Source organism: Schistocerca piceifrons, chromosome 1 (genome assembly GCF_021461385.2).
Source record: "Schistocerca piceifrons isolate TAMUIC-IGC-003096 chromosome 1, iqSchPice1.1, whole genome shotgun sequence".
Lineage (NCBI taxonomy): Eukaryota > Metazoa > Arthropoda > Insecta > Orthoptera > Acrididae > Schistocerca > Schistocerca piceifrons.
Window position 1 is genome coordinate 621,347,335 of NC_060138.1, and position 26,980 is coordinate 621,374,314.

At 40.6% G+C, this 26,980-nt stretch overlaps 1 protein-coding gene across 4 annotated transcripts in view; it reads right to left on the reverse strand.

The window, feature by feature from the left end:
• LOC124804395 (leukocyte tyrosine kinase receptor) overlaps nucleotides 1-26,980 on the reverse strand; it is an 874,407-nt gene that overhangs the window by 182,733 nt on the left and 664,694 nt on the right. For all 4 annotated transcript variants that reach the window (XM_047264751.1, XM_047264750.1, XM_047264749.1 and 1 more), the window contains exon 21: nucleotides 320-510. In XM_047264751.1, coding sequence (XP_047120707.1) covers nucleotides 320-510 — 191 coding nt within the window. The remainder of the gene's footprint in view (nucleotides 1-319; nucleotides 511-26,980) is intronic.

Consider the following 26,980-nt stretch of genomic DNA (forward strand, 5'->3'; position numbering starts at 1 on the left):
TGTTTGTTCCTACAGAAGTCTGAGCAAACGACATGGGAATGAATAGAACATAATGAATAATAGTCCTTCATTTAGGAAATATGGAGAGAGAAATACCCACTTTTAATAGAAGAAGGACTGACAGTGTTTTCCACAATATACCACTACATAAAATGAAAATTTATTTATACTATGGTAACTGAAAATATACAAGGCACAAACAACCTCACACAATTTATAAACACATCATGGTTATCTACATGCATTATATAAAACCATGCTGCAATGTGAAGAGCAAACAGATGAAAACATTTTACATCACATGAAATGACAAAATTACCTGTAAATATCTCTTGCCATTCCAAAGTCTGCTATTTTTACAACCCTTCCAGGTCCTTTTGTTGTTAATAGACAGTTTCTTGCTGCAATATCTCGGTGTATGAATCTAAGGTCTTCCATATATTTACAGCCTTTAGCTACATCTATTGCACAGGACAGGAGATCCTTCATTGTTAATGGAGAAGGGCGTTCCTGAAAATGAGTTTCCACTTTTGGATATCCAAATTATGATATAATTAAATGAAATGCTAAAACAATCACAACTTCTTTTGCACATAAATAAGTCACCATAAATATTTAGAAGTACAAGAATCTGGAATTCATATTTCCAATATATGCTCATGTAGAAAATAGCTTTGATCTTCAAACTGAATGTTTACTGTAAGACAACATGCAGTTGGTCTCTGTCAGTCCATTATGGCCAGCAGACATCGGCTCGTTCATACTTTTCAATTCAATAAGCTTTACCAACAGCCGTATACTTTAGGTTATTTTATTTTATTTCAAACGCAACCAGTTTCAGCAATTCATTTTGCCATCTTCAGGCCTCATGCTTTTTTTTTTTTTTTTTTTTTTTTTTTTTTTTTTTTTTTATCAATGAGCTTATCGTATAACAGCATAAAACTGGATACTGTGAATCCCTATCATTATGCAACTGATTCAAATGAAAGCGTGGCACCAACTGACTAACGCTTTCGTGCCACGCTTTTGTATGTATCAGTTGCACAACGATTCGGAATCACGGTATCCAGTTTTATGATGCTATACAATAAGCTCATTGATTCAAAAAGTGTATGGGGCCTGAAGATGGCAAAATGAATTGCCAAAACTTGTTGCATTTGAAGTAAAATAAAATAACCTAAAGTATACAGCTGTTGGTAAAGTTTATTGAATTGAAGAATATGCAGAGAGGATCAGTATTCATCAAGTGAAATATATAACAAAGAATGGGATGACCACTTGCAATCATAAACCTTACAGATTGCCAAGTGTGCAACATGAACCATTTTTTGTTGGTGAAAAAGAAATAAACTGCTGACATTTATTATAATGTGAAATTTGTGCAATTAATGGAGATACTATTTTGTGTAATAACTGCTGTGTCAATGGTGACGTGCTTTTGGGGTAGACAAAGTGATCTGGATAATCACATAATGAGTGAATCATCTTTTGTAGCCATTTATGATTTTTTTTTCAAATTATGAAATTAATGGAGAGTTACATCACTCTTACTATTGTAACCTGTCAGGCAGTTTTGCAACAGCATATACTTAATTGCAGAGTAAAATATTCTGCTATGTAATATTAAGTTTCTTCATCATGCTTTGCAGGTGGAACATTGAACGGCACATAAAGAAGGGTCTAAGTAAAGTAAATAGATATTGTCAAATGCTGTGTATCGTCCATGGTGTAGCACTTGTAGCTGCTAGTTGGCCATATTTCTTTTTATTTATTTATTTTCATTTCTTGTAAGTAGTGACTGAGCTGATGACTTTGCCTAATGTCATTGTAGAATACACACACACACACACACACACACACACACACACACACACACGCACACACAACACACAACACACACACTGCATAAAGAAGCAAAGTCAAAGTTGATTTATCACACTCTCCAAACTCCAAAAGTGTTGTTCAAATAAATACATACATACATAAATAGCACTGGTACATACATTCATCTTAATATTATCAAGTCTTCTAGCTTAGAGTTCACTAAATGACTACAAACACTTATTTATTATGCAGGGCATTACGGGAGAGACAACTGGGGGAGGGGCGGGGGAGGGGGGGGGGAGGGGAGGGATAGCAGATTAGGGATGGGAGACATTAAAGAGCTGCTGGGGGCGTGCAGGGATCAGGTGAAGAGTGGGGCAGCTAGGTGCAATCGGGAGGTTAGACAAATGGCTCTGAGCACTATGGGACTAAACATCTGTGGTCATCAGTCCCCTAGAACTTAGAACTACTTAAACCTAACTAACCTAAGGACATCACACACATCCATGCCCGAGGCAGGATTTGAACCTACGACCGTAGCAGTCACGCGGTTCCGGACTGGGCGCCTAGAACCGCTCGGCCACCACGGCCAAGAGGTTAGATAGAGGGGGGGTAGAGGAGGGGGGGGGAGGGTTAGTGAAGAAGGAGAGAAGTAAAAAGATTGGTTATGTTGATGTAGTAGAGGGCTGTGTAGTTCTGGAATGAAAACAGCGAAGGACTAAATGGGTAAGGATAATGACTAATGGTGGTTGAGGCCAGGAGGGTTATGGGAATTTAGGATATACTGCAGGGACAGTTCCCACATGTGCAGTTCAGAAAAGTTGGTGTTGGTGGGAAGGATCCACATGGCACAGGCTGTGAAGCTGAAATGTAGAATGTCATGTTGGGCAGCTTGCTCAGCAACAGAGCAGTCCAGTTGTTTCTTGGCCACAGTTTGTTGGTGGCCATTCATGTGGACAGACGGCTTGTTGGTCGTCATGACCATGTTGATGTTTGTGAACAGACTGGAGTAGGTGGTGGTGTGAGAATGTATGGGACTAGTCTTGCATCTAGGTCCATTACAGGGATATGAGCCATGAGGTATGGTGTAGGGAGCAGGGACTGTGTAGGGATTAGCGAGCTTATTGTGTATGTTTGGTGGGTGGCGAATACCACTGTCGGAGGATTGGGAAGGATAGAGGGTAGGACATTTCTCCCTCAGTTGCTCCAGTCCTGATGGTAATGAGTCACAAGGGGAATGCTCCTTTGCGGCCAGACAGGGGCGCTTTGGGAGTCATAGGGTGACTGGAAAGATAAGGCATGGGAAATTTGTTTTGTACAAAGTTGGGAGCGTAATTATCATCTGTAAAGGCCTCGGTGAGACCCGCGGTATATTTCAAGAGGGACTGCTCATCTCTGCACATGCAATGGCCATGGGTGAGTAGGCTATATGGAAGGAATTTCTTGGTATGGAATGGGTGGCAGTCCTCAAAGTGGGGGTATTGTTGATGGTTGATACGTCTGATATGGACAGATATTTGTTGAGATGGAGGAAACGTTGAGGAAGGTGGCTTGATGGGTAGTGTAGGACCAGGTGAAGGGAATGGGGGAAAAGGTGTTGAGGTTCTGGAGGAAAATTCACAGGGTGTCCTCACCCTCTACCCAGATTACAAAGATGTCATCAAGAACCTGAAGCAGGTGAGGTGTTTGGGCTTCAGGGTGTTTAGGAAGAATTCCTATAGATGGACCATGAATAGGTAGGCACAAGATGGCACCATGTGGGTGTGGGGATACAGTAACTGGCGACAATGAGGCATCCTGGGTGGTTGGGCTTATGGACTAGGAAGCATGTAGAAGATAGGAGTGCAGGGAATGGTAGGGGTGAGGAGGGAGATGGACTCCAGGGAGAGGTTTTGGGACAGGCCTGAAGACTTGAGGAGAGACTGGAGATCCTGCTGGATTTCTGGAATGCGGTTACTGTGGCAGAGTTTGTAGGTGTATGAATCTGACAGCTGTAGGAGTCCTTCTGACACATAATCCTTGTCGTTTAAAACAAAATTGGTGCAGCCTTTGTCAGTGAATAGGATTATAAGGTGGGGATCAGTTTTTAGGTGGTGGATTGTGGATCTTTCTGTTTATGTAAGATTAGTTTGCATGTTGAGGGATTTGGGGAATGATGGTGAGCCAAGGTTTGAGGTTAAGAAATTCTGGAAAACTAACAGTGGGTGATTTGGGGGCAGTGGATCACGGATGGACGGGGGAGTGAACCGAATCAGGCAAGGTTCGACACTGGTCTTTGGTGTGGTGTGATTGGTAGGGCTGGTGGCAAGAAAGTGTTTCCACTGTAGGGATTGGGAGAAGGTCTTTAACAAGTCCTGCATGTTTACTTCCATTGGTTACTATACTTCATGTCTGTCCTTCTTTCCTCTGTTTCTCTTGTCACATTACAACCTGCACTATATACTCCACTTACAGCCCACACTGTATCAACTGTCTCAATTGCACACAATAGACAGCTACAAGACCATGCTGATTGTTGATGCAGCATCTTATGTCGCACATTACACCTGTCAGTATCATTAATCCTAAACCTTCCATCTGATCACTCTTCCTCCATCACACTCGCATATTTTTATGTGTTTTTCTTGCACCATTCCTGTGCAACACAAACTTGTATCTCATCCTATCAACCTATCCCCTCCCCCCACTCCCTCCAGTCTGTATTCAAGCTCACACCTACTAATTTCACCTAATCTAGTCACTTCTGCCAACCCCCTTTCAACTCTTATCTAGCCACAGAACTGCAACATACATGAAAAATATTTTTATTTTTCATTTGATCTCATTGTGACTTCACACCATTTGCAGTTAGTTTTGCCTTCCGCTATTAGCCTACTCCATCAGATTTCAACTTGTTTCCCATTACGTCATCAATTTATTCCTTTTTGTTATTTTTCCGACATGCTCAACTGTATTTTTGTGAAGTTTTTTGGACATAATTCTACGTTATTTATGTATTTTTCCGCGTTTTTCCACCGCCCTGGATCCTTGCTCCTTCCATCTGCATCAATACTGGAAAGTTTCCTTATTGCTATCCAGAGCCCAGTCCCACATATTGTTCCTGCGTTGTTGCTTGGGTCACGGAATCCCTCCAAATGGCCTTACCATCAAATTACCCATATCTGGCTGCCCCCTTCCTTCCACAATGACCTCCATCTGTTCAGATTCCCACAATCCTTAGCCCTCACCAAACTAGTCCTGCAACACTATATCAATCATGCCTAAACCTCCTCACAATACCTTCTCTCTATCCATAAAATTCTCCTTCTACACAATCTCAAATTCTTGAATCCTCTAATACACACTGAAACTCTTGCCCTCCAGGACCTAGAGCAACATGCACAATGCCACCACAGAAAACTCTCCAGCCTGCTCACTTCCTATTCCCACCTTGGACCACCACTGTCCGCCACCTTTACTACAACCTCCAAATCTCCCTCGTGTTCCCTCATAGCTGACAAACCCTGTCTCAAAGACCTACTACACTTACCCCACCATTCAAAACTCCCTCTCACCATCACATGGAATCCAGAACCTAAACAGACCCAAAACACAGTCATGAACCTTTCCTCATAAAGCCTTGGCCCTGCAGGAGTCTCAGTCCTTTCTCAATGACTCACCTTTCGCCCCAACCCAAATTCAACCATGCAGGACTTGTTACAGACCTTCTCTCCTTCTCCCAGTCTCTGCAGTGGAAACACTTCTTTGCCATCAACCCTACCAATGAGACTCAACCAAAGACCAATGCTGAACTTGCCTGACTCAGTTCACTCCTCCATCAAACTGTGATCCACCCTCACTGCCCCCAAACTACCCATTATCTTTCCAGAATTTCTTAACCTTGAACCTTGCCTCACCATCATTCCCAAAATCCTTCAACATGCAAACTAATCTTACACACGCAGAAAGATCCGCAATCCACCACCGAACAACAGACCCCGACCTTATAATCCTACCCGCTGACAAGGCTCCACCACTGTTGTTTAGAACTGCAAGTATTACATGGAAGAAGGACTCTGGCAACTGTCAGATTTATCCATCTACAAACCCTGTCACAGTGACTCCATTCCAGAAATCCAGTAGTATCTCCAGTCTCTCCTCAAATCCTTAGGCCCTTCCCAGAACCTCTCCCCGGAGTCCACCTCTCTCCTCACTTCTATTATTCCTTGCACTCCTATCTTCTACATGCTTCATAAAGACCATAAACCCCATCACCCAGAAGGCCCCACTGTCACTGGTTACTGTGCCCCCACTAAAAGAATCTCTCCTCTTGTACACTAGCACCTTCAGCCTATTACCTGCAACCTACCCTCCTATGTAAAAGATACCAATCATTTCCTCCTCCGACTCTCCACAGTTGCTGTTCCTTTACCATATGGTTCCCCCCGCATCACAACTGATGCCACCTCTCTTACAATAACATCCCTAATGCCAATGGCCTTACCACTACTGAACACTACCTTTTACAATGCCCGACAAATTCCAAACCAACCATCTCCTTCCTAGTCACCATGAACAACTGTATTCTCACCCACCAATTACTTCTTCTTTGAAGGCATTAGCTACAAACAAATCTGACTTACAGCTATGGGCACTTGCCCAACATATTCATGGGTCATCCAGCGGAATCCTTCCTAAACACCCTGAATCCCAAACCCCTCACCTGGTTCAGATTCATTGATGACGTCCTTGTGATCTGGAGTGAGGGTGAGGACACCCTATTCATATTCCTCCAGAACCTCAACTCCTTCTCCCCCATTTGCTCACCTGGTCCTACTCAACCCATCAAGACACCTTCCTAGATGTTGACCTCCACCTCAAAGATGGCTACATCAGTACCTCTGTTCGTATCAAACCTACCAACCACTAGCAATACCTCCACTTCGACAGCTGCCACCCGTTCCATACCAAAAAGTTCGTTCCATACAGCCTAATCACACATGGCCATGGCAACTGTAGTTACGAGCAGTCCCTCTTGAAATATACTGAGGGTCTCACTGAGATCTTTACAGATCATAATTACCCTCCCAACCTTATATAAAAACAGATCACTCATGCCTGATCTTTCCTGTCACCCAACACCTCCCAAAGCCCCACCGTCCAGCCACAGAGGAGCATCCCCCTCGTGACCTACTACCACCTAGGACTGGAGCAACTGAAGTACATTTTCCAACAGGGTTTTGACTACCTCTCGTCGTGCCCTGAAGGGAGATATATCCTACCTGCTATCCTTCCCACTCTTCCTATAGTGGTATTCCGCCACCCATTGAACATAGACAATATCCTCATGCATCCCTACACAACCCCTGATCCCAGTCCATTGCCTCATGGCTCATATCTCTCTAATAGACATGGATGCAAGACCTGTCCCATACATCCCCCCACCACCACCTACTCCAGTACAGCCGCAAACATTACCTATCCCATCAAAGGCAGGGCTACATGTGAAACCAGTCACGTGATCTACAGGCTAAGCTGCTACCACTGTGCTGCATTTTACATGACTTGACAAACAACAAGCTGTCTGTCTGCATGAATGGCCACCAACAAGCTGTGGCCAAGAAACAACTGGACCAACCTGTTGCTAAGCACTCCACCCAACACACCATTCTTCATTTCAATGACTGCTTCACAACCTGTAACATCTAGATCCTTACAACCAACCCCAGCTTTTCTGAATTGCGCAGGTGGGAAATCTCCCTGCAATATATCCTATATGCTCGTAACTCTCCTGACCTCACACTTTGTTAGTCAATGTCCTTACCCATCTAGCCCTTCCATGTTCCCATTCTAAAACTACACAGCCCTCTATTCCACCAATGTATCCAGTCTTTTTACTTCTCTCCTTTTTCGCTAACCCCCCTCTCCCTTCTGGACTCTGTTTGACCTCCCGACTGCACCTAGGTGCCCCACTCTCCACCTCATCCCTGTACGTCCCCAGCAGCACTTAACCATCCCCCACCCCTACCCTGGTATCTCCCCCCCCCCCTCCCCACCCCAGTCTCCTCCTTACGCCCACCCGGTTGCCTCTGCCATAATGCCCTGCTGCTTGCAGTGTGCCTGGAGCTGCCAGAGCCTGATCATGTGTATGTGAGTAGTGTTTGTGTGTGAGCATGTATGTATGTTATCTATTTTTGGCAAAGGCCTCGTTGGCCGACAGCTAAATTCCCAATAGTATTTTTGTTATGCCTTTCTGCGACTCAGCATGTCTACTTTATGGAGATAGCAACTATCCTTTTCATTATAGTGATTCATATTCTTCCTTGTCACAAAGTAGATAGCAGTTATGGCAGATGTCGATACTGGATGGATAAAAAATACTACTACTACCACTACTTCTACCACTACTGACAACTACTGATACAGTGGCTCCTCAGTCCATTTTTTATCATTTCGTTTCACAATATCCTCAGCCCATTCTGTTTCAGTTTATTAATAGACACAATCATGTCCTCAACTCCTGTCTTTTCTCCTACTCACTTGTATGTCTTCCGGTACCTCTTTGTTATGCCCAATGTGCGTTATTCATTGAAGGGTCTCTACATGAATCTCTTCATCATTTTGTTTAACATTTAACTTAATGTACCCTCCTCTGGCACCTCAACTCTGGGCACAAACTGTAAACTACATAAAAAAAGAGTCTGAGCAGCTGTGTGTGTTTATAGTTGCTACAAGGTATATTACCTTTATTTCACCTCACATATTACTAAGATTTTTGGTAATTATCGGAGCTCCACATGCATACTCAATACATCAATGTGCATTATGTCAGCACATACATCCTTTCCTCCTCTCACCTGATGAGTGTAAAGCTTGAATAAGAGTGTACAAGATAAAGTTCAGTATTTAGATCTGTGAGAGTAAAAGTAGTCTGCTACTGTGGGAGATTAGCCAACCCTACAAAGCACGTATCAGGTAGCAGAGAGGTTTCTGTTCACCTTGGACAAAGGTCTTGCACAGGTTGGCACCAAAGAATAGGGAACTCTCTGGGCACTTCCAGAAGAACGACATGCATTGATTCCAAAATGGTTCGCCCAGCAGTGTTCCGGGAGATGAGAGACGGGTGACACTGACTAAGTTAAGTGTACCTATTCATAGTTGATCCATTATCTTATTTTTGTAGACTTTAGCTCAAGTCAAAATTAACATCTTGCACTTGTTGCTCATCACTCAATGAATGGTATATGGAATTTTTCTTGCTAATTTCGGAACATTATGAGCAGTTGAATTTAGCCACACATGCAAGCCATTGTTCTGCTCTACCTCTGTTCAAACATGTGGACTGATTTAGTTTGTTGTTGACCTCATGAGTACAGTATAACTGAACAGATTTCTAAAACTTCACTAATTTAGATTTCAGTTCATAATCTAGTTTCTATGTGCCTTTGTTGTCTCAGCATGTTTTAAGTACAGATCAGAGAACCTTAAGCTCACAGATCATGTCTCACAGTAATATATCCTGTCCAACTTGCTTAGCGATTCTGAATTTTACCACTCATTTTATGCAGAATTTTTCTTTGTGATGACAATGTGTTCAGGGATTATGAAAATCACTACATGCCACAGTTACTGATTCTCAGGGTAAAACTTCCAAATTAGTTTCAGAACTTTTTCCATGGTGTGACTGTTAACAGTTTACTCTTATCAGTGAATTATTGTTCACTTGCTTCGAGTAATCAAGCCAAGGGAACGCCTGTTTGCCAACCATGTGCATACTGGTGAAGTTTTTTTTCATTCTTGTATTTGTTCTGAAGTTCTATTATATGTGAATATGTGCAATAATGTCACCAGTGAAAGATTCCTCTGACCCTTCCATAATTAATAATTAATGGTAAACCATCACTCATATTAATTGTTTAGCTTATTATTTCATTCATCTGTCTTTGAATAAATGTTATATTTTTACTAGAGCACATGCTTAAATATTCTTACACAAACATCCATTTTACTTCCTTCTGCTACCTGTTGTGCAACAGATAAATATGGCCAGGTTATTTATTTAACATTTATTCAACTACAGGGTTGCCAGAAGTTTCCCCAAGTGAAATTTCCTGATATTTCCCTGTTTTACAGACAAGGTTTAGAATTTTTCCCTGATAAATTTTGATATCTCAGTGATAAGTAAAGACATAAGTTGCCAAAAAAATGGAAGGACTTTCGTATTTCTCCCCTGTGTGGGCAAAAATCTTAAGTACTAATATCAATATCTTTTGTAATGAACTGTTTTTAGATGGAGAAAGCAAGCTAAATGGTATACATATTTCATTAAGACCACTGTTCTTATTTTATTTCAATAAAATGAAACACATCTGGTGACAAAAATACGCATATCCTTGGAGTCACAAGGCAGGTTTAAAATACCTTCACTGATTTCAGAAATAACCTCAGAAAAATGTAGGCATCTTGAAAGAAGTGTATAAGGCAGGGAAAAGTTGTGTAAAGCACCACTATAGGTGACCACCACTAAAATGTTGGTTCTACTACATTTGTTATTGCCAATTATTACCCACTGTGTTAAGTCTATTATTTTACAGGTATTGTGTGATTTTTCTTTCAAGAAATATATGAGTACATAGCGTACAAATCACCAGCCACTGCCACAGTTTTCTTCTTATCATCCATAATTTCTAGCGTATAAATTACTTTCAAGTTGCCTAAATGTACTAGAATAAATAAAATGTCTATAAAATGCCGCACTGTACAATGTACTTGTGGTGAGACAGTTGCAATTCATGAATTCCATCACCCGTAGCCTCTGGCCTGCTGTGGAGCACCGCAATCCTAGGTCCATGGATAAATCACAAAACTCTACCACATTATGCCAAACAGACCTGGCCTGTGAGTAGATCAGTGAGACTATGTCCGACAGGCAGAGCTTGCACATTAGTGGGAAACGATGGGTGTCAGATCAACAGAAATGGCCTGCAGTTTTGGCCCATCATGGAAGTCACCTATTCATATGTCACAGACACCATGTTGATGAAATGAGACTGGAATGATCAATCTGTGCAACAAATAACTTGCACAAATACTCAGAGAATCAGCACTAATGAGGCTAGGTAGCAACTCACCTTAAAGATGATCGCTGAGCTGCAGACAAGTATTTAGAAAAGACAACCACACTCTCACAACTAACTTTTTGGCCATAGGCTTTTCCAGAAAACTAGAGAACATACACAATCTCTCAGACACAACTCATGCACACTTAACCTCCATTTCCGGCTGCTGCGTCAGCAATCTCTGAAAATCAGATCCAAACAAAGCACTCCTCACACCTTCCTGCCTCTCATTGGCAGCTGCTAGGCTAGTGGCAGGAAGTGCTGGCAGCATGAACTGCAAGTTGAGGAGAGTGGTAGGAATGGGAGAAGCAGTAAGAACAAGGGAGTATGGAAGTAGCACCCAGCCAGCGACGATGCATGACATCTCATAAGCAAATCATTCGTCTTCTGAGACAAAAACGAGATTTTCCCAAAGTTTTTTTTTTTTATTTTCAAATTTCTCTGATACTTCCCTAATTTCCCTAACACATATGAAATTGCCTGATATTCACTGATTTCCAGAATTTGTGGCAACCCTGCATCATAAGTGTGCCAGATCTTTTGCCAACAGCTACCCTTCTTCATTGCACAATCTCCAATTTTTGTTTATTTGCACTTTCAACATCTACATTTCAATTCCATAAGTTTCTACTGGCAGCTCATGCTGATTATAGAGTTTCTATTTAAGGCACATAGGGAATTTAATTATAAACATAGCATTCAGTTTCAAAATTGAACTCTACACATGTTTATTTCCGTGGATGTTCATCTACTTGTTTCCTCCAGTTGTTTTAAGTATACAAATTTGCTGACTGTTTCTACAACTTCATCTTCAATCTTTACCATCTTCCTCTTGGCACAATGATAGCAGTTTATTTTGATATTACTGTAATTAACCTTCAGGTCTACAATCATAGTTGCCCTACTCAGTCTCTCTAGCCTATGCTGGAGTCAACTGTAAAACAAAGGTGCTACAGGTAAGATACATCTATCTGTATACCACCTCCTTCTTCCAGCTTAATAATTTGAAGACCTCTTCCATGACAGCAGAAAATAAGCTCACTGGAGCAAATATTAGTCACATTCTTTAAAGAGCACATAGGTCACTTTGGAATGTTGTAGATAGTGTGGAATGGAGACCACACAGACATGTAACCCTCCACTGCTGACATAAGTTGTGCCAATGAAGTGGTGCATATGTGCCCAATGTGTGTATGGAATCAGTGCAGTAATGTGGGTCATTGTAGAGACATGATGGAATGACATAAAGGAGTATAATGTTTGGAAATGCCCATGATTATGCCATGACTGAAGTTCTGCAGGGAATGGGGTACCACTTCCAGGCATAATTACAGTGGTTGTAGAAAGATCCTAACTAACAGGGACCATGGATGAGCATCATGCCTTTTCCATGGTTCAAATGGTTCAAATGGCTCTGAGCACTATGGGACTCAACTGCTGTGGTCATCAGTCCCCTAGAACTTAGAACTACTTAAACCTAACTAACCTAAGGACATCACACACACCCATGCCTGAGGCAGGATTCGAACCTGCGACCATAGCAGCAGTGCGGCTCTGGACTGGAGCGCCTAGAACCACACGGCCACCGCGGCCGGCCTTTTTCCATGACAGCTGGCTTCAAACATGCAGGAAATCTAGTATCTGTGCATGCAGATCCATCTCAACCAGTTTCTGTACAAACATTGCATAGGAAACTGCACGCAATGGACATTTGGAGATGGTTACTTTGCATAAGGCCACTGCTCACAGTGGCACATAAAATTGCACATCTTCAAGGGTCCAAATGATACTGAAACTGTACAATCACCAACTGGAAGTGTGTAGAGTGGTCTGACAACCTCAAATTTTGCCACTTTTCAAATTATGCAAGATACAGCTGACAACGGGGGCAGTGGGGTGTTCAAACTGTCAGGATGTCAAACAGCGATGGTTAAGGCTGGATGGCAGGCCAATGGAGGCCAGAGAGCAGTGGCTGTCAAAATCAGTAATTTATTTTGTACTCGTACACTGGCACTGCTTCAATATGGGAAGGAACTGTGCTCCCGCACCATGGAAAGTGACAAGCCAGCTGGCTCACACGGTTTTTGCTGACACCTGGCTTTAGTGCCCCACATGCACAAGCAATTGTGCAGATGTAGCCAACTCTGTGAAAGACTGCACATGGATAGTCAAATTGTAGAGCGAGGTAGTGCACCCATTGCCTCTGGGCAGGAGTTTTGTTGCTGCTGGATTGAGTCAGGAAGGCCCACTGTGCTTGGAACCAAATCTGGAGGACAGATTTAATGCAGCAAGCTGGTGTTGTGATTTGGCAAATTCTCTTTGCAAATATTCAACACTTATTTCATTTCCTCATACCCTCTTAACCACTATGAAATACATCTCCCTCTGACATTTACACTACAATATTCTTCATTCATTCATTACATCCATCGCCACCTTGGAATCTCTCCTCCTATTGTTTAATCTTACATTTCCCTAGGGCTGACTCATTATCCAAATACTATGAAAAATATCTTAGTGCTAGGCATCTTGCCATGTTCAGGCGCACACTACTTCTAACTCTCCATTCCATACTTGCAAACTAAAAGTGGCACTTGAGAACTCATCCTCTGTTAATAAATTTATATTCACCTTTAATGATTCATGGTTCACTTCCATTAAACACTTTTTCTAGGCACCTTGTCTGTCTATTAACCGGTTTTCTAACTCTTTCCTAAGTAATTTCTTTTGGAACTTTGTCCCTGTGACAATGTGAATTACACCTTATGCTCCCCTAGAAAACATACTCCCAAAACCAACCTCACAAAAAACCATATTCAGCACTACCATCCACAACATGTCAACATTTTGATCCTCTTACTCCACTCAGTGTAGTGCTTATCAAGGACTGAATCGTAATGTTAAACTTACTGGTACTTCTACTCAGCCAAAACAACTTCCTGGTGCCAATTAGCACTATACAATGTGAATTAAAACTAAACTCCATCCGAACAGGCCTTGTAAGGTGCAACTGTTCTGACTGGCCGCAGCGTCATCCTCAGCCCACAGGCATCACAGGACGTGGATATGGAGGGACATGTTGTCAGCACACCACTCTCATGGCCATATGTCAGTTTACGAGACCGATACAATGTGAATTACACCTTAGTATATTTGTACTCAGTGTAGGATTGTCCACTATGACAGACACACCTTATGGCAGATCTACACTGCCAATGGGTTCTCCTATCTGAAATAACTTCCTACAAAGTTCCCATCACACATCTCTGAAGGTCAATTTTGGCATGATATTGATGCAAAAAGTCCAACCCCAAGGTCTTGCTGCAGTCCTCACTTACAAAAGGCACTCACCCCAGTGGCCTTTATCATTATCTCCTACTCCATGCAGCCTACGGCATGATTGGTTCCTTCACCTTAGATCCACTATGTTTCTACTGGATACTGACAAATACTCCCCTGTATACAACAATAACTTATACTTCCTGCCTGTTACAACACCCACTGTTGCACATTCTGCCTCTGCATGTATACGGTACTTAATGCAACAAATTTTAATGGGAACACCTTTCAATGGACTTCTGATTCCCTCTTACATTTAACGGCCCCTTCCTTCCTACCTGTACACCCCTACTACCATTACCACAACAGTGCTGCCGATACACATACCCCTTTACAGCACCAAAGCTGGGAGCACTGTTTCTGCACTTGTCCTATATGCCCACACTCTTAACATCTCACATTTGCAGAGAATATGTCACATCTCTTACACACACCTGCTGGCACATCAATCTCTTTACATTTGGTTGCCAATCTAACAGCTGAAGTGAGATCCATAGGTATCCTTGTGCGCACCCTTCTTGGCACATCTGGTGACAAGTCTCCTAAGAAAGCACTGAGTGCACTCTGCTCAGCCCAGTGGCAAAACTTCATTTGCTTCGTTACTCTAACCAAATCACTTTCCTTATTCTAACGGCAAAATCCTCTATGATTACCCTTTATATTTTTGTAATGCCACTTAACTGTTCCTGAAAGAACCTCACACTCTCTGCTTCTTGCTACCTCTGCAGAAGATTCTGTTTCAACAACTCAAACATCTCTGCCTTCCTCAGGGCATCTGTGTGTGACACAACAGTGTTTGCCTCTCATACAAGATGTAATTTCACTATCTGCAACAACTGGCTATTAGACCAACCATTCATACTTGCTGATGTCATCAAATCTTCCACAAATGACATCATGCCCTCTAACAACCTTCCAGAAAAAGGACTCACTAGGCAAGCAGTAGTTGGAGTATTACAAGGTTCAGTGTCCAGAGCAATGCTATTTTCCCACCCTCAGCTGTGAATTTGTTCCACAAGTCTATGTTATCTGCTATCAATTGTGCCACTTCATTAAGCAACAAGTCCAACTCTACAATCATACCGTAGCCCTCACTTACAGAAGACACTACTTCCACACACTGCTTAGACCCAACTGCCTCCACATGAACATCTGCCTTCTCTGACCCCCCTGACCTTTATCATTATCTCCTACCCCATGCAGCCTGCCTTCTGAATGTAACACATTGCATCTCTCAGTATGCCATTGGAACACATTTACCCCTCATTCACAAATACAATCATAATACAAATAAGCAACAATTACTGAATTTAAAACCAAACTGAAAAACAAATTATACTTCACACCTGATCTCCATCCATCTAGATTCCCTACACTGTCTTGCAAGATAGCCAAACCAGTGGCACATAAAACAAGTTACAGATACTGATTCAGCACTCAGTGCAGAATGCCCGAGCACATTGCACTGCAAACATCTTAACAGGCTCCAAATACATCTACATCTACATGCATACTCTGCAAATCACATTTAAGTGCCTGGCAGAGGGTTCATCAAACCAACTTCATAATTCTCTATTACTCCAATCTCGTATAGCGTGGAAAGAACAAATGCCTATATCTTTCCATACGAGCTCTGATTTCCCTTATTTTATCATGGTGATCATTTCTCCAAATGTAGGTTGGTGTCAACAAAATATTTTCGCTTTCGGAGGAGAAAGTTGGTAATTGGAATTTCATGAGAATATTCCATCGCAATGAAAAACGCCTTTGTTTTAATGATGTCCAGCCCAAATAATGTATCATTTCAGTGACAATCTCTCCCATATTTCACAATAATACAAAAGATGCTGCCCTTCTTTGAACTTTTTCAATGTACTCTGTCAGTCCAATCTGGTAAGGATCCCACACCGCACAGCAGTATTCTAAAAGAGGACGGACAAGTGTAATGTAGATCTGTTACATTTTCTGAGTGTCCTGCCAATAAAATGCAGTCTTTGGTTAGCCTTCCCCACAACATTTTCTATGTGTTCCTTCAAATTTAAGTTGTTCATAATTGTAATTCCTAGGTATTTAGTTGAATTTGCAGCCTTTAGATTTTACTGATTTATCATGTAATTGAAGTTTAATGGATTCCTTTAGCAATCATATGGATGACCTCACACTTTTTGTTATTTATGGTCAACTGCCAGTTTTTGCACCATTCAGATATCTTTTCTAAATCATTTTGCAATTTGTTTTGATCTTCTGATGACTTTATTAGTCAATAAACGACTACATCATCTGCAAACAACCTAAGATGGCTGATCAGGTTGTCTTCCAAAGCACTTATATAGATAAGGAACAGCAAAGGGCCCATGACACTACCTTGGGGAACACCAAAAATCACTTGTGTTTTACTTGATGACTTTCCATCAATTACTACAAACTATGACCTCTGTGACAGGAAATCACAAATCCAGTCACATAACTGAGATGATATTCCAAAAACTTACAATTTAACTACAAGCCGCTTGTGTGGTACAGTGTCAAAAGCCTTCCAGAAATCCAGAAATACGGAGTCAACCTGAAATCCCTTGTCAATAGCACTCAACACTACATACGAATAAAGAGCTAGTTGTGTTCCACAAGAACGATGTTTTCTAAATCCATGTTGACTGTGTGTCAATAGACCATTTTCTTCAATGTAGTTCATAATGTTTAAACACAATATATGTTCCTGAATCCCACTGCATAGCGACATTAATGCTATGGACCTATAATTTAGTGGATTACTACTACCACCTTTCTTGAATATTGGTGTGACCTGTGCAACTTTCCAGTCTTTGGGTACGAATCTTTTGTCAAGCGAACAGTTGTATATGATTGTTGAATATGGAGTTAATGCATCAGCAAACTCTGAAAGGAACCTAACTGGTATACAGTCTGGACCAGAAGACTTGCTTTTATTAAGTGATTTAAGTTGCCTCACTACTCCAAGGATATTTACTTCTACGTTACTCATGTTGGCAGCTGTTCTTGATTCAAATTCTTGAATATTTACTTTGTCTTCTTTGTGAAGGCATTTCAGAAGGCTGTGTTTAGTAACTCTGCTTTGCCAGCCATGTCTTTGATAGTATCTCGATTGCTATTGTGCAGAGAAGTCATTGATCATTTCTTGCCACTAACCTGCTTCACATATCACCAGAATCTCTTTGGATTTTCTGCCAGGTTTCAAGACAAAGTTTCATTGTGGAAATTATTATAAGCATCTCGCATTGAAGACTGTGCTAAATTTTGAGCTTCTGTACAAGATCGCCAATCTCGGGGATTTTGCATCTGTTTACATTTGGCATGTTTATTTTGTTGTTTCTGCAACATTGTTCTGACCCGTTTTGTGTACCAAGGAGTATCAGCTCCATCGTTTGTTAATTTATTTGGTATAAATCTCTCAATTGCCGCCGATAATATTTCTCTGAATTCAAGCCACATCTGGTCTACACTTATATCATTAATTTGGAAGGAGTGGAGATTTTCTCTCAGGAAGGCATCAAGTAAATTTTTATCTGCTTTTTTAAATAGGTATATTTTTCGTTTATTTTTGGAGGATTTGGGGGTTACAATATTCAGTCTCACTACGACAAGCCTGTGGTCACTAACCCCCGTATCCACTTTGATGCTTGTTATTAACTAAGGATTATTTATTGTTAAGCGGTCAAGTGTGTTTTCAGAACCATTTACTATTCGCGTGGGCTCGTGAACTAACTGCTCAAAATAATTTTCAGACAATGTGTTTAGCACAATTTCGGATGATGTTTTATGCATATCTCAGGAATTAAAAATGAAATTTATGCCAACATATAGAGGGTAAATTGAAGTCACCACCAACTATAATTGTATGAGTCTGGTAAGTGTTTGAAATCAAACTCAAGTTTTCTTTAAACCTTTCAGCAACTGTATCATCTGAATTGGGAGGTCAGTAAAAGGATCCAGTTATTGTTTTATTGCGGTTGCCAACAATGACCTCTGCCCATGCTAACTCACATGAACTATCTACTTCAATTTTGCAGCACGATAAACTACTTCTAACAGCAACAAACATGCCACCACCAACTGTGTTTAGCATATCCTTTCGTAACACCATAAGATTCTTCGTCTTCAGCCCGATTTCGGTGCCTTTGCTTTTACCCCAAAGCTCAAACATATGAGTCAGTGCCTATGACCTAAACAAAGTAACTCTCAAGTTGTGGTGACATTCTCTCCTAAACCACATGTTTGGCATGCACACCAAGAGTAACCAACTGTTTTTCCACCCACACCACTTATTGACACTGTAGGTTGTGGTCCAGGTTTCACACTGTGCAGGCAACACATCCTCTGCTGTCCACTGAAGATGAAGCCACCACTTCTGACACTAATTTATTGCTGACCTGGAGTCAATGGGGTGACTACATTGTCAGGATGTCAAACGATTGAGGGTTGCGGCTGGGTGATAGGCCAATGAAGGCCCAGAGAGAAGCAGCTGTCAAACTTAATAATTTATTTTCTACCTGTACATCAGCACTGAATCGATATGGGGAGGTGACAATGCCCCTGCCCCACACAGAAAGTGAGCTGATAGTCAGCCAAGTGACTGTTAGTGACCGGCCAGCTGGATGTAATACACATTTATACCCTGCTTTGTTGATACCTGCACTCAGTGCCTTCAGTGCACCCCTGTTGCACGAGAGACAGAAATGGCACCAGCAGCATGTGGAGACAGACAGGAAACTTGCAGAAGTAGCCAGTTCTGCAATCAATGACCACACATGGGCGGTCAAAACACAGTGAGGAGGTGCGCTCACTGCACAGTCAAAAGGCAGCAGTTATGCCCACTGTGCGGCCCGTTGCCAATGGGCAGGAATCTGGCTGCTGCTGAGATAGACGGGAAGTACTGCTGAACTGTGAGACAAAGTTCAGATGACAGATTTAGTGCAGGAAGCTAGTACTGGGACAATTTTGAACCCATGTCTGCTGCTGATGGCTACAGGTTGTGCCCTTCTTTGGCATAGCCCCTTTGTCTGGTAGATTGGCATAGGCCCTTTGTCTGGTAGATTGCTGTGCTGTGAAGGAATCTGCTACAAAACTTACAGCTATTTTTTCCAGATAGCAGTGCACCTGTTATGTCAATGCACTGTTTTCGGTCACATACTTGGCAACACCATCAAATGCTGATCATGGAGAAGCTCCCTTGCTGTGCCATGCATCACCACTGTGCTCGCAAGTTAGAATGAGTGAGTGTAGCCTGTGATTGCAATAAATCAACACTGATGTTGCCTTAGGCCAAATTATGACACACCTGGCTCAACAGCTATCAGTAGCTAATGCAATATTTCACCACACCCTTTCATGGACTTTGCCCTGACAATGGTAGCTGTGCCACAGTATCCCCTCCACAGAAAATACCTGGACACTTAGCTCAAATGATGGCATGCCATGTTCACCAGCTGCCAGCAGCTAATGCTATCTTCCACTGCACCTTCTCGCAAATTTTTTCTCTTAAAACGGTAGCTGTGCTACAATGATTTCAAGTGCACTGACATCCAATGAGGCTTTCTACATGGATATATGCTGTGAGCAAAACTATGTTATGGTTATTCTCTTGAAACAAAGAGAGAGAGAGAAACAAGTAGAACTCACTGATTTTAATGAAAGGAACATACAACTAAATACATTGGACAATTTTTCTTCAGTATTTCTACTCTGAGCAATAATTTACCAATAATTAATGATCAGTGAGAGTGGCAGAGTACAAAAGAATTAAGCAACTTGTGAGATGATGAACAAAAGTTATTTGCAATGTTAACTTCACTTTATTAAATGAAAATCATCCAATGTGTAAATATTAGATTGAGAGAAATGTAAATTGCTGTATTGTCTGAAGTAATATGGTCCAAATGATATGAAGTTAGTGACAGTTAAAGGTGCTGTTAGTATAACTGTATGCTGTGAGTGAAGAACAATTTTGTGGTTTTTCTTGTCTTTTTAATCAGTTCAAATGGTTTGAAAATTAGGTGTTGGGAAATTATGGATGGAATCCCCTGTGCCCTAAACATCATTTACATTGCACCCTCTTCTATACTCTCCTTCATCCTCTGTTCTACCTTTTCTTTCTAATCCATTCTTTCCTCTCACTGTCTGCTGTGCACAACTCCCCTTGCTCGTGTCTGAGCTCACTGTTGCTGTGCATTTCTATTCCATGTACCTGCTACCCCCCTCCCCCCCCCCCCCCTCACCCTCTCTGTACTGGCCATACACTGGATTTAACTCCATGTGAGAAGGTCTTGAGCATCCAGGTTAATAAACTAAGCTGGTACAGCAGTGCTGCCTGTTTTGCTTCTTCAGAAATATCTATTGCTATGTTGATCTTCAAACAGTGTTGCTAGTCTACTTCTTATATTTTCACTCAGTTTGATGGTATGACATAATCATCAGGAACTTTGCAAATAAATACTACGACTCAAGTTTTTCACATTGGCATTCTCGTACAAAATTTCTCAGTGGTTAGGTTGTATCAAATTGGAGTTAGAATTTGAACTTTCGAATACCTACACCATATTCGTCATCAGGAGATGACGTGTTTGCCAGAAGCAAAATCTGCTTCCTTTATAGTGGTGTTGAAGCTTGTCATTGGTTGGAAGACATTTCTCGGAATTCTAACTTCTATTGGCTGTGACATCTCATAGAGGGTGGAATTTGCACGTGCAAATGTAGGAAATTGGCAATAGGGTAGTAGGCTGCCCTCCCACACTGAATGGCCATCGAAGGGCAGAAAGGGAATGAAAATCACCTCTAGTATGATTTTTTTGCTGTATTTCTTTGAAGATACTATGCATAAAATGCTTGTCTCCAAGCAACACTGAGATTATAAGCTCCGTCTCTGTCAAAATTGTTACAGCACATGCAATATACCTCTTTATTTTATTACCAAACCCCTGTTGCTTGGTGTGTGGAAGATGACCTTCATTTTCTCAAAGTTGTCCTTCCTTAAGGCCATGTTATGCTATTGCTGATGTCTCAAGGTTTCTGTACTTGATGTGTTGTCTGTGGTCAGTGCAGAGCTCTTCTAGGGTTTGGATAGTATGCTCTACATAATATTCAACATATTCACATAGCACATTGTAGACATCAGGCACTCTCAAATCCAGGATGCCTGTCACTGGATGCAGCAAATTCTTAATTTTACATGGAGATCTAATGCCATATTTATGTAACATGCATCAATTTTTACTCAAAATGCTCATCAGAATGGAAGAAGTGATGTGTGTTTGCCTTCTTCCATTGGCTGGAAGGGTTTGTGCCTGCATTTACCAGCAAATGCACCTCTAATGTGATGTGGTTTGTATCAATTTTTCCTGAACACATTCTTAAGGTTTTTTAATTCAGATCCCAGGTAGTCATAGTCTGAAATTGTTTGTGCTCAGTACAATAAAGTGCTGTGGACAGAATGTTTTTTAGTTTGATGGTGGAAACTTTATTTGTTTAAATGAAGACCTGTGTGGGTTGGCATTCTGTACACAGAGTGATATAATAGTCCATACAATTTATCTTCCGCCACCATGTCCAAATACAGTAAACTGCCTTCTGTTTATATTTCCACAGCCCACTTTCGTCGAAGAATGGATGTAGTAAATCCATTCTTAAGGTCACAAGAAAAAGTGAGCTCCACATATCTACAAAATACAATGGGCAGAGAGAAGCAGAATGTAAAGACAGTTCTTCAAAGTCCTCCATAAAGTAGTTAGTAACACAACGAGTTCAGAAGCATATTGCACTAGGGAAAAGATGGATACCAACAACAACAAAATTAAAGATGTCTTAGGGGAAAAGAGAAGCAGCTGTATGAATATCAAGACCTCAGATTGTAAACCAGTCCTCAGCAAAGAAAGAAATGCTAAAAAGCAGGAATGTATACAAAGGATCCATGCAAGGGAGATGAACTTGAAAGCAATAGTATAGAAAGGGAAGGGGACATAGATGAAGATGAGATGGGAGGTATGACACCACAAGAAGAATCTGACAAAGCTGTGCAAGATCTAAGTCAAAAAAAGGCTCCAGGGATAGACAATATCCCATCAGAGATACTGAGAGCACTGGGAGAGCCAGCTATGACAGAACTCTTCCATCTGGCATGCAGGATATATGAGAGAGATGAAACACCCTCTGATTTCAAAAAGGAACATAATAATTCCAATTCCAAATAAATCAGGTGCTGACAGGTGTGGATATTACCGAACTATTAGTTTAATAAGTCAAGGTTGCAAAATACTAACATAAATTCTTTACAGTTTGATTGGACAAAGTGGTAGATGCTGATCTCAAGCAAGATAAATTTGAATTCCACAAAAATGTAGGAAAATGCAAGGCAATAGCAATCATATGACTTATCTTACAACATACGTTAAGGAGAGGCAAACCTACATTTATAGCATTTGTAGACGTAGAGGAAGATTTTGACAAAGTCGACTGGAATACTCTCTTCGAAATTGTGAAGGTAACAGGGATAGAATACAGGGAGCTAAAGGATATTTACAACTTGTACAGAAACAAGATGGCAGTTATAAGACTCAAGGGGCATGACAGGGGGGTAGTGGCTAAAAAGCCTACCCCTGATGTTACTCAGTATGTACATTGAACAAGCAGTAAAGGAAACCAAAGAAAAATTCGGAACAGGAATTGAATTCAGAGAGAAGATATGAAAACTTTGAGGTTTGCTGATGACATTGTACTTCTGTCAGAGACAGCAAAGGACTTGGAAGAGTGGTTGAATGGAATGGACAGTGTCTTGAAAGGAGTATATAAGATGAACATCAACAAAAGCAAAACAATGATAATGGAATGCAATCGAATTAAAGCAGATGATGCTAAGGGAATCAGATTAGGAAATGAGACACATAAAGCAGTGGATGAGTTTTGCTCAGCAAAATAACTGATGATGGCTGAAGCAGAGAGGATATAAAATGTATACTGGCAACGACAAGAACAGCATTTCTAGAGAAGAGACATTTGTTAACACTGAACATAAATAAGTGTTAGTAAGTCCTTTCTGAAGGTATTTGTCTGGAGTGTAGCCATATATGGAAGTGAAACATGGGCGATAAAGAACATAGTAGCTTTCAAAATGTGGTGCTACAGAAAAATGCTGAAGATTTGCTGGGTTGATCTTGCCACTAATGAGGAAGTACTGAACAGAATAGGGGAGATAAGGAATTTGTGGCACAACTTGGTCAAAAGAAGGGACACATTCTGAGACATCAAGGGACCACCAAATTAGTATTCATCAAAACATGTTTCAAATGTTGGGTAATGCCAGGTGGAAAACAGCAAGCAGGAAGTTCTAATGCATCTGCTATCATACTTTCATAAATAAAGAAACCACATCTAGGTTCACCATAATGTCACTTGGGGCTAACTGTACCCATTTAATTATTTTCACAAAACTGTAGATGAGACTTGCAAAAGAATAAGAGTTCCAGATGTGATGTGATGGCTGACATTAGGATCCAGGAGTTTTCTTCAGATGTTTTACCAACTTGTGAGTGGAAGACACGATGACATTGATTAATGGCCTGAATGGACTGACCTCTTTATGTATTTTCTGGCAAATCATACAGTCTAGGTGGACTGAGAGCACGGCACACAAGGCCATTAACAACATCAACAGCAAGCTCAAAGTTGCCACATTTTGCTACTGACTGTAGATGTTGGAGCCCTCTTGAGTAATTGACACGTGCTATCAGCAAGTAACACTGACTTTCTTTATAATTGTCTACAGTATTAAGGCCATATTCCACTTATCCACTGGCAGTACTACTAAGCTGCCATAGTCAGGTAAAAACTGAAGACAGTTCAAACTGTTGCCAAACGCTGCACTTAATTTAACAGCACATCAAGTACAGGAACCTTGAGAAATCAGTGATGGTAGAACACAGTCTTAGGGAAGCACACAAGATCTACTTTGAGAAAACAAAAATCCATTTCATTGCATCGACGTACTGAGATTCCACAACAAAAAAAGTGGTAGAAATTACATGTGCAGTATCCAATTTTAACAAAGAAGCAGTTTATAATAGGAGTGGTGCCTGGAAATGAGAGCTTGAGATGGAGTAATTTCAAAGAAATCATTATTCCCTAGGGGAAAGCTGATGTTGGGAGTGGTCTCCATTACCCTTTTGCCCCTCAATCATGGCCCAGTGGGGGAGGGTAGTGGGGAGGGGGGAACAACATCTCATAAATCCACCAATTTCCTGCGTTTGTGAATGTTAATCCCACCCTCCACATGACATCACTGCCAATAGAAATTAGAAGTCCAAGTAATGTCTCCCAACCAATGTCAAGCTGAAATGTCACTATAAAGAAAGTGGGTTTTGCTTTCAGTAAATAGTAGTAGTAGTAGCTTTATTCACCCGCAGATCTCTTTTTACAAGGATATAGGACATGTCAAAGTATTTACAAGTTTAGATCAATTTAAAATAAGCTAATTTGTATACATATATATTTACAGACTTCTAGTTAGACATAATCACTAGATTTACTCCTGGTATACAATACTTTTTTTTTACAAATAACTTATTAAACTAATGTAATGCCACACTGTTCACTCATATCTCACTATCAGTCACTGGACACACTACACACACATTGTTTCATAACACTTCACTCACTACACACACACACACACACACACACACACACACAAACATCACTCTGGGCCATTTTCTGTACCGCAACTTCCTATTTGCTATCCCGAAAAACTTAGTCAGCAACCCTCCATAATGAGTGAGATGTTGAGCTCAGAAAGAGTAAGAGGTGTTAGTATTGTGCTATGCATAGCTTGGGTGTGGTAAGTATTTCTAGAAAGGAAAAAGAAGGAAAAAAAACATAAAGTGAAGGTATTATGTGGAATGTTGGATGTTTTACACTCATCATCCTTATTATTATTATTATTATTTGTACAACATTTTTTTATCAAATCCCTACTCTGTTTTATCTAAGTAATCCTTCAATGTATAAAATGTATTGCATAACAGGTACTTTTTAGCTGCCTTTTTAAATAAGTGTATTTTTGCAATTTCTTTAATCTCTTTTGGTAATTTATTGTACAGTTTTATTCCTTGGTAGAAACTGCTGTTTTGAGTTTTACATTTATTTTTTCTTGGAAAATGTAAGTTGAGTCTATCTCTTGTTGCATGGTCATGGACAGAGCTGTTTGTGCAGTAATTACCAATATTATTTTTTATGTGTATACTGACTGGTAAATATATTCACATGGAGCAGTTAAAATTCCCAGTGATTTGAACAGATCTTTACAATGAGCTCGACTAGTATTTTTGGTTATTATTCTTATGGCTCTTTTCTGGAGTATGAAAATTGAGTTCATGTTTTGTGCATTTGCCCCCCCCTGCCCCCCTCCCAAAACAAAAAGCCGTAGCTAAGAATTGAGTGTACATATGAATAATATGTAAGTAAAAGACACTGCATGTTACACACTGATGATAGGACTCTAAGGGCGTAACATGCTGATGACATTCTGTCTGCAAGTACCTTTGTGTGTTCACACCACTTCAACTGAGAATCAACATTCATTCCTAGAAATTTTGCATTTGTTACACAGTCTATAGAGGTGCCATCTACATTTAATTTAACATTGACATTTTTCCTCTTCAAATTGAAAGTCATGGCATTAGTTTTCTTTATGTTCAATGTCACTTTATTGTTTATTGACCAATCATAAACTTCCTTCAGAGTTTCATTTGCTTTCTCGGCAAGGAATTCTCTTGTTTTCTCAGTGACTATAATATTGCTGTCATCAGCAAAGAGAAGTTTTTCACCATAAGTAACACTAGTGGGAAAGTCATTGATGTACATCAGGAATAGTATTGGTCCTAATGTGCTACCTTGTGGAACCCCTATAGTAATGTATTTTGGTTCTGATAAGTGTTTTACTACTTGTTTGGATCTATTTGAAGTACGTGTTACCTCTACTCTTTGTACCCTATCTGCTAGGTATGATCAAAACCAGTCATTAGCTAGCCCTCTTATTCCAAATGCTTGTAGTTTATTTAATAGAATCTCATGGTCAACTGTATCAAATACCTTAGAAAGATACAAAAATATGCCTGTGACACACTCATCTTTATCAAGAGCATCAAGCACAACTTTTGTGAATTCTTCTACGGCTGACTCCGTATTTTTGCCGCTTCTGAAACCAGACTGTGATTCGCTTAAAAGATTGTATTTATTCAGGTAACCTGTCTTTCATAATTGCTTCTATTATTTTTGTGGATGCTGACTGCAGGGAAATGGGCCAGTAATTTTCTATGTCTTCTGCATTACCTTTCTTGAGCAAAGGTACAACTCTTGCCTGTTTTAACTGCTCTGGAAATGTCCCTGATGTGAAGGATTCTTTTATTATATTTGTTAAGGGGCCTTGTATAATCCCTATGCATTGTTTCAGTATACACACTGGTACTTCATCTAAGCCTACTGACTTCTGATTTTTTTAGTTTTTCAACAGTTTTATTGAATTAATTCTCTGTGGTTGGAACTAACATCATTGTCTTTAGTGCAACATTATTTACAGGTGTTATATTTGTTTTGGGGAATTTTTGCTGTAACTTCTCTGCAATACTTGAAAAATGCTCGTTTACATAGTTTCCTAAGTGTTGTGGATCATTTATTACCTTATCCCCATCCCTTAGCAG